Source organism: Salmo salar, chromosome 20 (genome assembly GCF_965601325.2).
Source record: "Salmo salar chromosome 20, fSalSal1, whole genome shotgun sequence".
NCBI classification, from domain to species: domain Eukaryota; kingdom Metazoa; phylum Chordata; class Actinopteri; order Salmoniformes; family Salmonidae; genus Salmo; species Salmo salar.
In genome coordinates this window covers 88,094,312-88,110,532 of record NC_138310.1, presented here as the reverse complement: position 1 = coordinate 88,110,532, position 16,221 = coordinate 88,094,312, and the positions used below count along the sequence as shown (strand labels likewise).

The following is a 16,221-nucleotide window of genomic DNA, read 5'->3' as shown; positions in this document are numbered from 1 at the left end:
ACAAAAGATGAAATGTTGATACGAATACCTGTCATTGAAATTACACCGTCATTTGTGGAATATCAGGTTTCTAGATTTTGTAAAAAAAAGCTATTTTCCTATTTTTTTTATTTAACCTTTATTTAAATAGGCAAGTCAGTTAAGAACAAATTGTTATTTACAATGACGGCCTACCCCTGGCCAAACCCGGACGACGCTGGGTCAATTGTGCGCCGCCCTATGGGACTCGCAATCAGGGCTGATTGTGATATGTAATGTAAATCCAAGATGGCATAGCAGTCGTACGTGTGTTTGTCTTGTCCCGTGTAAATAGTCGGATCTTCGTTTTTCTCGTATATATTTTAATCTCACTTTCCACCTACGATCTAAATATACTTTCCTGCAACCTGCCTCACCCAATGTGGTACGGATCTGCTATTTTTAAACTTCATAACTGGAACCTCCATTAGAAGCTAGCCAGCTAAATAGCTACAAGTCATTGTTAGCCACGGCAAGCGGCCTTCACCTTCAGCTCGGTCAATACCTGCCAGTCTGTACAGAGCGATATCAACCCAGAGCATATCGGACGTCTTTTCTCCACCACATCACCGGATTCCTGCCGCAAGCTCTGGAACATTAGACTGGATCATCGCAGCTAGCTAGCTGCAACCGAGTGGCTAACGCCTCTGTCCCGAAGCAAGCACCAGTTAGCCTTGAGCTAGGCCCATCTCGCGGCTAGCCGAAGAGGTATGTATACCAGCTAATCCATGGGCTACAATACCTCTTTTGCCAATTGGCTTGGACCCTTTATTGCCGACACGGAGGCCCGCCGATCCATCATGACTGGTCTGCCGACGTAATTGTCCGATGTGGTTTCAATAGGCTTTTCCGTTGCGATGTCGCCGAAGACCCATCTGCTAGCCCCAGCCCGCTAGCTTTCTGAACGCCGTGTCTCCCGCTCGTCTAGCAAAGTTGCGACTTCCCGAACGGCTCCCTGACTCACCTATTGCTGCTCATTGGACCCTATGATCACTCGGCTACACATGCCTCTCTCTAATGTCATTATGCCTTGTCAACTGCTTTTATTTCACTGTAGAGCCCCCAGTCCCGCTCAACATGCCTTAGATAGCTCTTTTATCATACCCCCCACACATGCAGAGACCTCACCTGGCTTAACTGGTGTCTCCAGAGATGCAAGCTTTTTCATTGTCACTCAATGCCTAGGTTTACCTCCACTGTACTCACATCCTACCATACCCTTGTCTGTACATTATGCCCTGAATCTATTCTACCACGCCCAGAAATCTGCTCCTTTTACTCTCTGTTCCCAACGCACTAGACAACAAGTTCTTATAGCTGTACCCTTTTCCTACTCCTCCTCTGTTCCTCTGGTGATGTAGAGGTGAACCCAGGCCCCGCAGCCCCATTCCCTAGGCCCTGTAGCCCCCTCCCTAAGTTTGTTTTATTCACTGCTTTAGCACATTCCGACAACCCTGATGTCATAGCCATGTCTGAATCCTGGCTTAGGAAGGCCACCAAAAATTCTGAAATCTCCATCCCCAACTACAAAATGTTTCATCAAGATCGCAACTTTGCCCTCTTTGGCAGTTCTATCTACTGCAGAGATACCCTGCAGAGTTCTGTCATACTATCCAGGTCTGTGCCCAAACAGTTCGAGCTTCTACTTTTAAAAAATCCACCTTTCCAGAAATAAGTCTCACCGTTGCCAGTTCTTATAGACCCCCCTCAGACCCCAGCTGTGCCATGGACACCATATGTGAATTGATTTGCCCCCCATCTATCTTCAGAGTTCGTACTGTTAGGTGACCTAAACTGGGATATGTTTAGCATCCCAGTCGTCCTACAATCTAAGATAAATGCACTCAAGCTCACAAAAATGATCAAGGAACCTACCAGGTACAACCCTAAAACCGTAAACATGGGCACCCTCAGATTTAATCCTGACCAATTTGCCCTCTAAATACACCTCTGCTGTCTTCAACCAGGATCTCAGCGATCACTGCCTCATTGCCTGCGTCCGTAATGGGTCCGCGGTCAAACGACCACCCCTCATCACTGTAAAACGCTCCCTAAAACACTTCTGCGAGCAGGCCTTTCTAATCGACCTGGCCCGGGTATCCTGGAAGGATATTGACCTCATCTCATCAGTAAAGGATGCCTGGTAGTTCTTTAAAAGTGCTTTCCTCACCATCTTAAATAAGCATGCCCCTTTCAAGAAATGTAGAACTAAGAACAGATATAGCCCTTGGTTCACTCCAGACTTGACTGCCCTTGACCAGCACAAAAACATCCTGTGGCGTTCTGCATTAGCATCGAATAGCCCCCGCGATAGGCAACTTTTCAGGGAAGTCAGGAACCAATATATACAGTAAGTTAGAAAAGCTAAAGCTAGCTTTTTCAAACAGAAGTTTGCATCCTGTAGCACAAACTCCAAAAAGTTTTGGGACACTAAAGTCCATGGAGAATAAGAGCACCTCCTCCCAGCTGCCCACTGCACTGAGGCTAGGAAACACTGTCACCACCGATAAATCTACAATAATCGAGAATTTCAATAAGCATTTTTCTACGGCTGGCCATGCTTTCCACCTGGCTACCCCTACCAACAGCTCTGCACCCCCCGCAGCAACATGCCCAAGCCCTCACCACTCCTCCTTCACCCAAACTGTTCATTCAGTGCATTAGGAAAGTATCAGACCCCTTTACTTTTTCCACATTTTGTTACGTTATTCTAAAATGGATTAAATAAATAAATGTCCTCAATCTACACACTATACCCCAAAATAACAAAACGAAAACAGTTTTTTTTGTTGTTGAAATGTTAGTATATTTATTTAAAAAAACTAAAAAAACAACATACCTTATTTACATAAGTATTCAGACCCTTTGCTATGAGATTTGAAATTGAGCTCAGGTGCATCCTGTTTCCATTGATCACCATTGAGATGTTTCTACAACTTGAATAAACCCTCCTCGTCACAGCTGCCCATGTCCCTTAATGTTGTGGTTGTTACGGACAAGAAGCACATGGCTGAGCTCTTTAAATCACCACTTCAATACGTAAGGATTCCTGCAACCATTGCCCTTGATTCTAAGTAATGTTGTGCTGCTGTTTTTATTAACTTTGCCAAAGCTTTTGATACGGAAGACCATTCCATTCTTGTGGACCGGCTAAGGAGTATTGGTGTCTCTGAGGGGTCTTTGGCCTGGTTTGCTAACTACCTCTCTCAAAGAATGCAATGTGTAAGGTCAGAACATCTGCTGTCTCAGCCACTGCCTGTCATCAAGGGAGTACCCCAAGGCTCGATCCTAGGCCCCACGCTCATCTCAATTTACATCAACAACATAGCTCAGGCAGTTGGAAGCTCTCTCATCCATTTATATGCAGATTATACAGTCTTATACTCAGCAGGCCCCTCCTCGGATTTTGTGTTAAATGCTCTACAACAAAGCTTTCTTAGTGTCCAACAAGCTTTCTCTGCCCTTACCCTTAGTCTGAACACCTCCAAAACAAAGGTCATGTGATTTTAATACTATGTTTATGCTGCTGCCATGTTTGTGCTATTGTCTTACATCTCTATGTAATGTTGTAGTGTCTGCCATTATGTAGTGTTGTAGTGTCTGTCTTTATGTAGTGTTGTAGTGTCTGCCATTATGTAGTGTTGTAGTGTCTGTCTTTATGTAGTGTTGTAGTGTCTCTCTTTATGTAGTGTCTCTCTTTATGTAGTGTCTCTTTATGTAATGTTGTGGCGTCTCTATGTAGTGTTGTGGCGTCTCTATGTAGTGTTGTGGCGTCTCTTTATGTAGTGTTGTGGCGTCTCTTTATGTAGTGTTGTGGCGTCTCTCTTTATGTAGTGTTGTGGCGTCTCTTTATGTAGTGTTGTGGCGTCTATGTAGTGTTGGGGTGTCTATGTAGTGTTGGGGCGTCTCTATGTAGTGTTGGGGCGTCTCTATGTAGTGTTGTGGAGTCTCTTTATGTAGTGTTGTAGCGTCTCTCTTTATGTAGTGTTGTGTTGTGGAGTCTATGTAGTGTTGTGGAGTCTATGTAGTGTTGTCTCTTTATATAATGTTGTAGTGTTGTCTCTTTATGTAGTGTTGTGTTGTCTCTATGTAGTGTTGTGTTGTCTCTCTTTATGTAGTGTTGTGGAGTCTCTCTTTATGTAGTGTTGTGGAGTCTCTCTTTATGTAGTGTTGTAGCATCTCTCTTTATGTAGTGTTGTGGTGTCTCTCTTTATGTAGTGTTGTGGAGTCTATGTAGTGTTGTGGAGTCTATGTAGTATTGTCTCTTTATATAGTGTTGTAGTGTTGTCTCTTTATGTAGTGTTGTGTTGTCTCTCTTTATGTAGTGTCTCTCTTTATGTAGTGTTGTGGCGTCTCTCTTTATGTAGTGTTGTGGTGTCTCTATGTAGTGTTGTAGTGTCTCTTTATGTAGTGTTGTGGTGTCTCTCTTTATGAAGTGTTGTGTTGTCTCTCTTTATGGAGTGCTGTGATGTCTCTATGTAGTGCTGTGATGTCTCTATGTAGTGCTGTGATGTCTCTATGTAGTGTTGTGGCGTCTCTCTTTATGTAGTGCTGTGGCGTCTCTCTTTATGTAGTGCTGTGGCGTCTCTCTTTATGTAGTGCTGTGGCGTCTCTCTTTATGAAGTGCTGTAGCGTCTCTCTTTATGAAGTGCTGTGGCGTCTCTCTTTATGTAGTGCTGTGGCGTCTCTCTTTATGTAGTGCTGTGGTGTCTCTCTTTATGTAGTGTTGTAGTGTCTATGTAGTGTTGTGGCGTCTCTATGTAGTGCTGTGATGTCTCTATGTAGTGTTGTGGCGTCTCTTTATGTAGTGCTGTGGAGTCTCTCTTTATGTAGTGTTGAGGATTCTCTCTTTATGTAGTGTTGTGGCGTCTCTCTTTATGTAGTGTTGTGGCGTCTCTCTTTATGTAGTGTTGTGGCATCTCTATGTAGTGTTGTGGAGTCTATCTTTATGTAGTGTCTCTCTTTATGTAGTGTTGTGGCGTCTCTCTTTATGTAGTGTTGTGGTGTCTCTATGTAGTGTTGTAGTGTCTCTTTATGTAGTGTTGTAGTGTCTCTTTATGTAGTGTTGTGGAGTCTCTTTATGTAGTGATGTGGTGTCTCTCTTTACGTAGTGTTGTGGAGTCTCTCTTTATGTAGTGTCTCTCTATGTAGTGTTGTGGAGTCTCTCTTTATGTAGTGTTGTGGAGTCTCTCTTTATGTAGTGTTGTGGAGTCTCTCTTTATGTAGTGTTGTGGCGTCTCTCTTTATGTAGTGTTGTGGCGTCTCTCTTTATGTAGTGTTGTGGAGTCTCTCTTTATGTAGTGTTGTGGCGTCTCTCTTTATGTAGTGTTGTGGCGTCTCTCTTTATGTAGTGTTGTGGCGTCTCTCTCTATGTAGTGTTGTGGCGTCTCTCTCTATGTAGTGTTGTGGCGTCTCTCTCTATGTAGTGTTGTGGCGTCTCTCTCTATGTAGTGTTGTGGCGTCTCTCTCTATGTAGTGTTGTGGCGTCTCTCTCTATGTAGTGTTGTGGCGTCTCTCTCTATGTAGTGTTGTGGCGTCTCTCTCTATGTAGTGTTGTAGCGTCTCTCTCTATGTAGTGTTGTAGCGTCTCTCTCTATGTAGTGTTGTAGCGTCTCTCTCTATGTAGTGTTGTAGCGTCTCTCTCTATGTAGTGTTGTAGCGTCTCTCTTTATGTAGTGTTGTGTTGTCTCTCTTTATGTAGTGTTGTGGAGTCTCTCTTTATGTAGTGTATCTCTTTATGTAGTGTTGTAGCGTCTCTCTTTATGTAGTGTTGTGGCGTCTCTCTTTATGTAATGTTGTGGCGTCTCTCTTTATGTAATGTTGTGGCGTCTCTCTTTATGTAGTGTTGTGGCGTCTCTCTTTATGTAGTGTTGTGGAGTCTCTCTTTATGTAGTGTTGTGGCGTCTCTCTTTATGTAGTGTTGTGGCGTCTCTCTTTATGTAGTGTTGTGGAGTCTCTCTTTATGTAGTGTTGTGGCGTCTCTCTTTATGTAGTGTTGTGGCGTCTCTCTTTATGTAGTGTTGTGGCGTCTCGCTTTATGTAGTGTTGTGGCGTCTCTCTTTATGTAGTGTTGTGGCGTCTCTCTCTATGTAGTGTTGTGGCGTCTCTCTCTATGTAGTGTTGTGGCGTCTCTCTCTATGTAGTGTTGTAGCGTCTCTCTCTATGTAGTGTTGTAGCGTCTCTCTCTATGTAGTGTTGTAGCGTCTCTCTCTATGTAGTGTTGTAGCGTCTCTCTTTATGTAGTGTTGTGTTGTCTCTCTTTATGTAGTGTTGTGGAGTCTCTCTTTATGTAGTGTATCTCTTTATGTAGTGTTGTAGTGTATCTCTTTATGTAGTGTTGTGGCGTCTCTCTTTATGTAGTGTTGTGGCGTCTCTCTTTATGTAGTGTTGTGGAGTCTCTCTTTATGTAGTGTTGTGGCGTCTCTCTTTATGTAGTGTTGTGGAGTCTCTCTTTATGTAGTGTTGTGGCGTCTCTCTTTATGTAGTGTTGTGGCGTCTATCTTTATGTAGTGTTGTGGAGTCTCTCTTTATGTAGTGTTGTAGTGTCTCTTTATGTAGTGTTGTGGAGTCTCTCTTTATGTAGTGTTGTGGAGTCTCTCTTTATGTAGTGTTGTGGAGTCTCTATGTAGTGTTGTGGTGTCTCTCTTTATGTAGTGTTGTGATGTCTCTATGTAGTGTTGTGGCGTCTCTTTATGTAGTGCTGTGGAGTCTCTCTTTATGCAGTGTTGTGGAGTTTCTCTTTATGTAGTGTTGTGGCGTCTCTCTTTATGTAGTGTTGTGGCGTCTCTCTTTATGTAGTGTTGTGGCATCTCTATGTAGTGTTGTGGAGTCTATCTTTATGTAGTGTCTCTCTTTATGTAGTGTTGTGGCGTCTCTCTTTATGTAGTGTTGTGTTGTCTCTCTTTATGTAGTGTTGTGGTGTCTCTCTTTATGTAGTGTTGTGTTGTCTCTCTTTATGTAGTGTTGTGGTGTCTCTATGTAGTGTTGTAGTGTCTCTTTATGTAGTGTTGTGGTGTCTCTCTTTATGTAGTGTTGTGGAGTCTCTTTATGTAGTGATGTAGTGTCTCTCTTTATGTAGTGTTGTGGAGTCTCTCTACGTAGTGTTGTGGAGTCTCTCTTTACGTAGTGTTGTGGCGTCTCTCTTTACGTAGTGTTGTGGCGTCTCTCTTTATGTAGTGTTGTGGTCTCTCTTTATGTAGTGTTGTGGAGTCTCTCTTTATGAAGTGTTGTGGAGTCTCTCTTTATGAAGTGTTGTGGAGTCTCTCTTTATGAAGTGTTGTGGCATCTCTCTTTATGTAGTGTTGTGGCGTCTCTCTTTATGTAGTGTTGTGGCGTCTCTCTCCATGTAGTGTTGTGGCGTCTCTATCTATGTAGTGTTGTAGCGTCTCTCTCTATGTAGTGATGTAGCGTCTCTCTCTATGTAGTGTTGTAGCGTCTCTCTCTATGTAGTGTTGTAGAGTCTCTCTCTATGTAGTGTTGTGTTGTCTCTCTTTATGTAGTGTATCTCTTTATGTAGTGTTGTAGTGTATCTCTTTATGTAGTGTTGTGGCGTCTCTCTTTATGTAGTGTTGTGGCGTCTCTCTTTATGTAGTGTTGTGGAGTCTCTCTTTATGTAGTGTTGTGGCGTCTCTCTTTATGTAGTGTTGTGGAGTCTCTCTTTATGTAGTGTTGTGGAGTCTCTCTTTATGTAGTGTTGTGGCGTCTATCTTTATGTAGTGTTGTGGAGTCTCTCTTTATGTAGTGTTGTAGTGTCTCTTTATGTAGTGTTGTGGAGTCTCTCTTTATGTAGTGTTGTGGTGTCTCTATGTAGTGTTGTGTTGGCTCTCTTTATGTAGTGTTGTGTTGTGGAGTCTCTCTTTATGTAGTGTTGTGGAGTCTTTCTATGTAGTGTTGTGGAGTCTCTCTTTATGTAGTGTTGTGGAGTCTCTCTTTATGTAGTGTTGTGGCGTCTCTATGTAGTGTTGTGGAGTCTCTCTTTATGTAGTGTTGTGGAGTCTCTATGTAGTGTTGTGGAGTCTCTCTTTATGTAGTGTTGTAGTGTCTCTCTTTATGTAGTGTTGTGGAGTCTCTCTTTATGTAGTGTTGTGGAGTCTCTCTTTATGTAGTGTTGTGGAGTCTCTCTTTATGTAGTGTTGTGGAGTCTCTCTTTATGTAGTGTTGTGGAGTCTCTCTTTATGTAGTGTTGTGGAGTCTCTCTTTATGTAGTGTTGTGGAGTCTCTCTTTATGTAGTGTTGTGGAGTCTCTCTTTATGTAGTGTTGTGGAGTCTCTCTTTATGTAGTGTTGTGGTGTCTCTCTTTATGTAGTGTTGTGTTGTCTCTCTTTATGTAGTGTTGTGGAGTCTCTCTTTATGTAGTGTTGTAGTGTCTCTCTTTATGTAGTGTTGTAGTGTCTCTCTTTATGTAGTGTTGTGGAGTCTCTCTTTATGTAGTGTTGTGGCGTCTCTCTTTATGTAGTGTTGTGGAGTCTCTCTTTATGTAGTGTTGTGGCGTCTCTCTTTATGTAGTGTTGTAGCGTCTCTCTTTATGTAGTGTTGTGGCGTCTCTCTTTATGTAGTGTTGTGGCGTCTCTCTTTATGTAGTGTTGTGGCGTCTCTATGTAGTGTTGTGTAGTCTCTCTTTATGTAGTGTTGTGGAGTCTCTCTTTATGTAGTGTTGTGGTGTCTCTCTTTATGTAGTGTCTCTCTATGTAGTGTTGTGGAGTCTCTCTTTATGTAGTGTTGTGGTGTCTCTCTTTATGTAGTGTTGTGGAGTCTCTCTTTATGTAGTGTTGTAGTGTCTCTCTTTATGTAGTGTTGTGGAGTCTCTCTTTATGTAGTGTTGTGGAGTCTCTCTTTATGTAGTGTTGTGGAGTCTCTCTTTATGTAGTGTTGTGGAGTCTCTATGTAGTGTTGTGGAGTCTCTCTTTATGTAGTGTTGTGGAGTCTCTTTTTATGTAGTGTTGTGGAGTCTCTCTTTATGTAGTGTTGTGGTGTCTCTCTTTATGTAGTGTTGTGGAGTCTCTCTTTATGTAGTGTTGTGGAGTCTCTCTTTATGTAGTGTTGTGGAGTCTCTCTTTATGTAGTGTTGTGGTGTCTCTCTTTATGTAGTGTTGTGGAGTCTCTCTTTATGTAGTGTTGTGGAGTCTCTTTTTATGTAGTGTTGTGGAGTCTCTCTTTATGTAGTGTTGTGGAGTCTCTATGTAGTGTTGTAGTGTCTCTCTTTGTGTAGTGTTGTGGAGTCTCTCTTTATGTAGTGTTGTGAAGTCTCTCTTTATGTAGTGTTGTGGAGTCTCTCTTTATGTAGTGTTGTGGAGTCTCTCTTTATGTAGTGTTGTGGCGTCTCTCTTTATGTAGTGTTGTGGCGTCTCTCTTTATGTAGTGTTGTGGCGTCTCTCTTTATGTAGTGTTGTGGAGTCTCTCTTTATGTAGTGTTGTGGAGTCTCTCTTTATGTAGTGTTGTGGAGTCTCTCTTTATGTAGTGTTGTAGTGTCTCTCTTTATGTAGTGTTGTAGTGTCTCTCTTTATGTAGTGTTGTGGAGTCTCTTTATGTAGTGTTGTGGAGTCTCTCTTTATGTAGTGTTGTGGAGTCTCTCTTTATGTAGTGTTGTCTCTCTTTATGTAGTGTTGTGGAGTCTCTCTTTATGTAGTGTTGTGGTGTCTCTCTTTATGTAGTGTTGTGGCGTCTCTCTTTATGTAGTGTTGTGGCGTCTCTCTTTATGTAGTGTTGTGGAGTCTCTCTTTATGTAGTGTTGTGGTGTCTCTTTATGTAGTGTTGTGGAGTCTCTCTTTATGTAGTGTTGTAGTGTCTCTCTTTATGTAGTGTTGTGGTGTCTCTCTTTATGTAGTGTTGTGGAGTCTCTCTTTATGTAGTGTTGTGGAGTCTCTCTTTATGTAGTGTTGTGGAGTGTCTCTATGTAGTGTTGTAGTGTCTCTCTTTATGTAGTGTTGTGGAGTCTCTCTTTATGTAGTGTTGTGGCGTCTCTCTTTATGTAGTGTTGTGTAGTCTCTCTTTATGTAGTGTCTCTCTTTATGTAGTGTTGTGTTGTCTCTCTTTATGTAGTGTTGTGGAGTCTCTCTTTATGTAGTGTTGTGGAGTCTCTCTTTATGTAGTGTTGTGGTGTCTCTCTTTATGTAGTGTTGTAGTGTCTCTCTTTATGTAGTGTTGTGGCGTCTCTCTTTATGTAGTGTTGTGGAGTCTCTCTTTATGTAGTGTTGTGGAGTCTCTCTTTATGTAGTGTTGTGGAGTCTCTCTTTATGTAGTGTTGTGGAGTCTCTCTTTATGTAGTGTTGTGTTGTCTCTATGTAGTGTTGTGGAGTCTCTCTTTATGTAGTGTTGTGGAGTCTCTCTTTATGTAGTGTTGTGGCGTCTCTCTTTATGTAGTGTTGTGGAGTCTCTCTTTATGTAGTGTTGTGGAGTCTCTCTTTATGTAGTGTTGTGTTGTCTCTCTTTATGTAGTGTTGTGGAGTCTCTCTTTATGTAGTGTTGTGTTGTCTCTCTTTATGTAGTGTTGTGGAGTCTCTCTTTATGTAGTGTTGTGTTGTCTCTATGTAGTGTTGTAGTGTCTCTCTTTATGTAGTGTTGTGGAGTCTCTCTTTATGTAGTGTTGTGGCGTCTCTCTTTATGTAGTGTTGTGTAGTCTCTCTTTATGTAGTGTCTCTCTTTATGTAGTGTTGTAGTGTCTCTCTTTATGTAGTGTTGTGGTCTCTCTCTTTATGTAGTGTTGTGGAGTCTCTCTTTATGTAGTGTTGTGGAGTCTCTCTTTATGTAGTGTTGTGGAGTCTCTCTTTATGTAGTGTTGTGGAGTCTCTCTTTATGTAGTGTTGTAGTGTCTCTCTTTATGTAGTGTTGTGGAGTCTCTCTTTATGTAGTGTTGTGGAGTCTCTCTTTATGTAGTGTTGTGGAGTCTCTCTTTATGTAGTGTTGTGGAGTCTCTCTTGATGCAGTGTTGTCTCTTGTCGTGATGTGTTTTGTCCTACATTTTTATTTTTAATCCCAGCCCCCATCCCTGCAGGAGGCCCCTTTTGGTAGGGCGTCATTGTAAGTAAGAATGTGTTCTTAATTAACTTGCCAGATTAAAATAAAAGGTAACATGACTGAGAAAAGTATAAACAAATGGTTAATGACGCAGAAGTAGTTTTAGAACAGCCCACGACATGGTTTTATGAATGTAAAACGCAGTCCCGGCGATCCACTTTAGGAAGATAATTTAGCTGCGGTAATACGGGTCAGGTCTTTAGGCCTGGTTGGGCTGCACGCAAGACGTTCTTCGCCGTAGTAATGCTGCAAACATGACACTATCGAATCGGCAAGCGCTTTTTTCTATAGGGCACTCGGCAACAACGGTACAGCGAAGCCTTATCATTACAAACAATTATTATCTGGGAGTTTATTTTCCTAGTCGCACAGGGCTTACAAAATAAAACTCCTGGTCGCACAGCTAAACATTTGAGTCATTTAGCAGATGCTCTTACCCACATCAACTTACAGTAGTGAGCGCATACATTTTCAGACTTTTTTTTGTGCTGGTCCCCCATGGGAATCGAACCCACAACCCTGGCATTGCAAGCGCCATGCTCAACCAACTGAGCCACATCGGACAACCCAAATTAGTTGTACTTTAGAGCCCTGATCCCACACCCTAAGTGTAGCCTGTGCAGTGTAGCCTGATTGCGCAGTAACTGACCTGTAGTTGTGGAACCAGTTGATAACAGTGCTGGTCTTCAGGTTAAGCTGGGAGGCCAGCTCCTCAATGGTTTTGGGGGAGGGGTAGGGTTTCTCTTGGTAAGCCCTCTTCAGAGCCTCCTTCTCCTCTGGACCCAGAACCACCCGGACCTTCTTCTGGTACAGCTGAGGAGGCTGCTGGTGCTGGGGACTGGCACTCTGGAGGAAGTCTGGCCCTGCCAGGCCACCGTCCACAGAATGGCCGTCACTCAGCGAACTGTGGCGCCTCTTCAGGTAGGCTGGGGAGAGACAGGGAAAGGATGAGATATCGTTGTAGATAAGCACACAGTGTACTGATACCACCAACCACTAGGGGGTGGTAATGTCTAACTGTAGCAACACAAGGACATAGTCAGCCTCTGAAAACACCACAGGCTTAATATGCAAATGACAGCATGGATTTGACATTCTCTAATCTCCTACAGTACAGTACATACTTATCCAATAAAAGAGAAGAGAACCCCAAATACAAGCCCACAAGGCCATGTACATGTGTCTGTAGCTTCAACATGATACACTACACAGGGTCAACTCATGGTTTGTCTGCCTTTCCTCCCAGCTCTGCTATTGGCCTGGTCCACTCCAACAGCTCTATTCTGACCTCTGATCACTGACTAGGGCGAACTTCATCCTGCACTCAGTGACCTCTAACATGTGGATAAGCCTCTCCCCTCCAGGCCTGCTGTGGGCATGCTCAGTGGTCACTAACTGCCTGCACAGAGACAGTTGGGGTAGCTAGGCTGGTCCCAGTGGCAGTAGCCTGGTCCCAGTGGCAGTAGCCTGGTCCCAGTGGCAGTAGCCTGGTCCCAGTGGCAGTAGCCTGGTCCCAGTCGCAGTAGCCTGGTCGCAGTGGCAGTAACCAGTGGCAGTAGCCTGGTCCCAGTAGCAGTAGACTGGTGCCAGTGGCAGTAGCCTGGTCCCAGTAGCCTGTAACCAGTGGCAGTAGCCTGTAACCAGTGGCAGTAGCCTGGTCCCAGTGGCAGTAACCAGTGGCAGTAGCCTGGTCCCAGTGGCAGTAGCCTGGTCCCAGTGGCAGGAGCCTGGTCCCAGTGGCAGGAGCCTGGTCCCAGTGGCAGTAGCCTGTAACCAGTGGCAGTAGCCTGGTCCCAGTGGCAGTAGCCTGGTCCCAGTGGCAGTAGCCTGTTCCCAGTGGCAGTAGCCTGTTCCCAGTGGCAGTAGCCTGTTCCCAGTGGCAGTAGCCTGTTCCCAGTGGCAGTAGCCTGGTCCCAGTGGCAGTAACCAGTGGCAGTAGCCTGGTCCCAGTGGCAGTAGCCTGGTCCCAGTGGCAGTAACCAGTGGCAGTAACCTGGTCCCAGTGGCAGTAGCCTGGTCCCAGTCGCAGTAGCCTGGTCCCAGTCGCAGTAGCCTGGTCCCAGTGGCAGTAGCCTGGTCCCAGTGGCAGTAACCAGTGGCAGTAGCCTGGTCCCAGTAGCAGTAGCCTGGTGCCAGTGGCAGTAGCCTGGTGCCAGTAGCCTGTAACCAGTGGCAGTAGCCTGTAACCAGTGGCAGTAGCCTGTAACCAGTGGCAGTAGCCTGGTCCCAGTAGCCTGTAACCAGTGGCAGTAGCCTGGTCCCAGTGGCAGTAGCCTGGTCCCAGTGGCAGTAGCCTGTAACCAGTGGCAGTAGCCTGGTGGCAGTAGCCTGGTCCCAGTGGCAGTAGCCTGTAACCAGTGGCAGTAGCCTGGTACCAGTAGCAGTAGCCTGGTCCCAGTGGCAGTAGCCTGGTCCCAGTGGCAGTAGCCTGGTCCCAGTGGCAGTAGCCTGTTCCCAGTGGCAGTAGCCTGTTCCCAGTGGCAGTAGCCTGGTCCCAGTGGCAGTAACCAGTGGCAGTAGCCTGGTCCCAGTGGCAGTAGCCTGGTCCCAGTGGCAGTAGCCTGGTCCCAGTGGCAGTAACCAGTGGCAGTAACCTGGTCCCAGTGGCAGTAGCCAGGTCCCAGTGGCAGTAGCCTGGTCCCAGTGGCAGTAGCCAGGTCCCAGTGGCAGTAGCCAGGTCCCAGTGGCAGTAGCCAGGTCCCAGTGGCAGTAGCCAGGTCCCAGTGGCAGTAGCCTGGTCCCAGTGGCAGTAAACAGTAGCAGTAGCCTGGTCCCAGTGGCAGTAGCCTGGTCCCAGTGGCAGTAGCCTGGTTCCAGTGGCAGTAACCAGTAGCAGTAGCCTGGTCCCAGTGGCAGTAGCCAGTAGCAGTAGCCTGGTCCCAGTGGCAGTAGCCTGGTCCCAGTGGCAGTAGCCTGGTCCCAGTGGCAGTAGCCTGGTCCCAGTGGCAGTAGCCTGGTCCCAGTGGCAGTAACCAGTGGCAGTAACCTGGTCCCAGTGGCAGTAGCCAGGTCCCAGTGGCAGTAGCCTGGTCCCAGTGGCAGTAGCCTGGTCCCAGTAGCCTGTAACCAGTGGCAGTAGCCAGGTCCCAGTGGCAGTAGCCAGGTCCCAGTGGCAGTAGCCTGGTCCCAGTGGCAGTAAACAGTAGCAGTAGCCTGGTCCCAGTGGCAGTAGCCTGGTTCCAGTGGCAGTAGCCTGGTCCCAGTGGCAGTAGCCTGGTCCCAGTGGCAGTAACCTGGTCCCAGTGGCAGTAGCCAGGTCCCAGTGGCAGTAGCCTGGTCCCAGTGGCAGTAGCCTGGTCCCAGTAGCCTGTAACCAGTGGCAGTAGCCAGGTGCAGTAGCCTGGTCCCAGTGGCAGTAACCAGTGGCAGTAGCCAGGTCCCAGTGGCAGTAGCCAGGTCCCAGTGGCAGTAGCCTGGTCCCAGTGGCAGTAAACAGTAGCAGTAGCCTGGTCCTAGTGGCAGTAGCCTGGTCCCAGTGGCAGTAGCCTGGTTCCAGTGGCAGTAACCAGTAGCAGTAGCCTGGTCCCAGTGGCAGTAGCCAGTAGCAGTAGCCTGGTCCCAGTGGCAGTAGCCTGGTGCCAGTGGCAGTAGCCTGGTTCCAGTGGCAGTAGCCTGGTCCCAGTGGCAGTAGCCTGGTCCCAGTGGCAGTAACCAGTGGCAGTAGCCTGTCCCAGTGGCAGTAACCAATGGCAGTAGCCTGGTCCCAGTGGCAGTAACCAGTGGCAGTAGCCTGGTCCCAGTGGCAGTAGCCTGGTCCCAGTGGCAGTAACCAGTGGCAGTAGCCTGGTCCCAGTGGCAGTAGCCTGGTCCCAGTGGCAGTAGCCTGGTCCCAGTGGCAGTAACCAGTAGCAGTAGCCTGGTCCCAGTGGCAGTAGCCAGTAGCAGTAGCCTGGTCCCAGTGGCAGTAGCCTGGTCCCAGTGGCAGTAACCAGTGGCAGTAACCAGTGGCAGTAGCCTGGTCCCAGTGGCAGTAGCCTGGTCCCAGTGGCAGTAACCTGGTCCCAGTGGCAGTAGCCTGGTCCCAGTGGCAGTAGCCTGGTCCCAGTGGCAGTAGCCTGGTCCCAGTGGCAGTAGCCTGGTCCCAGTGGCAGTAGCCTGGTCTCAGTGGCAGTAGCCTGGTCCCAGTGGCAGTAGCCTGGTCCCAGTGGCAGTAACCAGTGGCAGTAGCCTGGTCCCAGTGGCAGTAACCAGTGGCAGTAGCCTGGTCCCAGTGGCAGTAGCCTGGTCCCAGTGGCAGTAGCCTGGTCCCAGTGGCAGTAGCCTGGTCCCAGTGGCAGTAACCAGTAGCAGTAGCCTGGTCCCAGTGGCAGTAGCCAGTAGCAGTAGCCTGGTCCCAGTGGCAGTAGCCTGGTCCCAGTGGCAGTAGCCTGGTCCCAGTGGCAGTAGCCTGGTCCCAGTGGCAGTAGCCTGGTCCCAGTGGCAGTAGCCTGGTCCCAGTGGCAGTAGCCTGGTCCCAGTGGCAGTAGCCTGGTCCCAGTGGCAGTAGCCTGGTCTCAGTGGCAGTAGCCTGGTCCCAGTGGCAGTAGCCTGGTCCCAGTGGCAGTAGCCTGGTCCCAGTGGCAGTAGCCTGGTCCCAGTGGCAGTAGCCTAGTCCCAGTGGCAGTAGCCTGGTCCCAGTGGCAGTAACCAGTAGCAGTAGCCTGGTCCCAGTGGCAGTAACCAGTGGCAGTAGCCTGGTCCCAGTGGCAGTAACCAGTGGCAGTAGCCTGGTCCCAGTGGCAGTAGCCTGGTCCCAGTGGCAGTAACCAGTGGCAGTAGCCTGGTCCCAGTGGCGGTAGCCTGGTCCCAGTGGCGGTAGCCTGGTCCCAGTGGCAGTAGCCTGGTCCCAGTGGCAGTAACCAGTAGCAGTAGCCTGGTCCCAGTGGCAGTATCCTGGTCCCAGTGGCAGTAGCCTGGTCCCAGTGGCAGTAACCAGTGGCAGTAGCCTGGTCCCAGTGGCAGTAGCCTGGTCCCAGTGGCAGTAGCCTGGTCCCAGTGGCAGTAACCTGGTCCCAGTGGCAGTAACCAGTGGCAGTAGCCTGGTCCCAGTGGCAGTAACCAGTAGCAGTAGCCTGGTCCCAGTGGCAGTAGCCTGGTCCCAGTGGCAGTAACCAGTGGCAGTAGCCAGGTCCCAGTGGCAGTAGCCAGGTCCCAGTGGCAGTAGCCTGGTCCCAGTGGCAGTAGCCAGGTCCCAGTGGCAGTAGCCTGGT

General features: G+C 47.3%; 1 protein-coding gene across 6 annotated transcripts in view; it reads right to left on the bottom strand.

Moving 5' to 3' along the window:
• The window catches only part of LOC106581515 (protein CASP), a 181,715-nt gene that overhangs the window by 25,692 nt on the left and 139,802 nt on the right, over positions 1–16,221 (bottom strand). For 5 of the 6 annotated variants that reach the window (XM_045704070.2, XM_045704072.2, XM_045704071.2 and 2 more), the window contains one exon: positions 11,682–11,958. The exons of the other annotated variant lie outside the window; for it this stretch is intronic. In XM_045704070.2, coding sequence (XP_045560026.1) covers positions 11,682–11,958 — 277 coding nt within the window. The remainder of the gene's footprint in view (positions 1–11,681; positions 11,959–16,221) is intronic. 6 annotated transcript variants of the gene reach the window in all.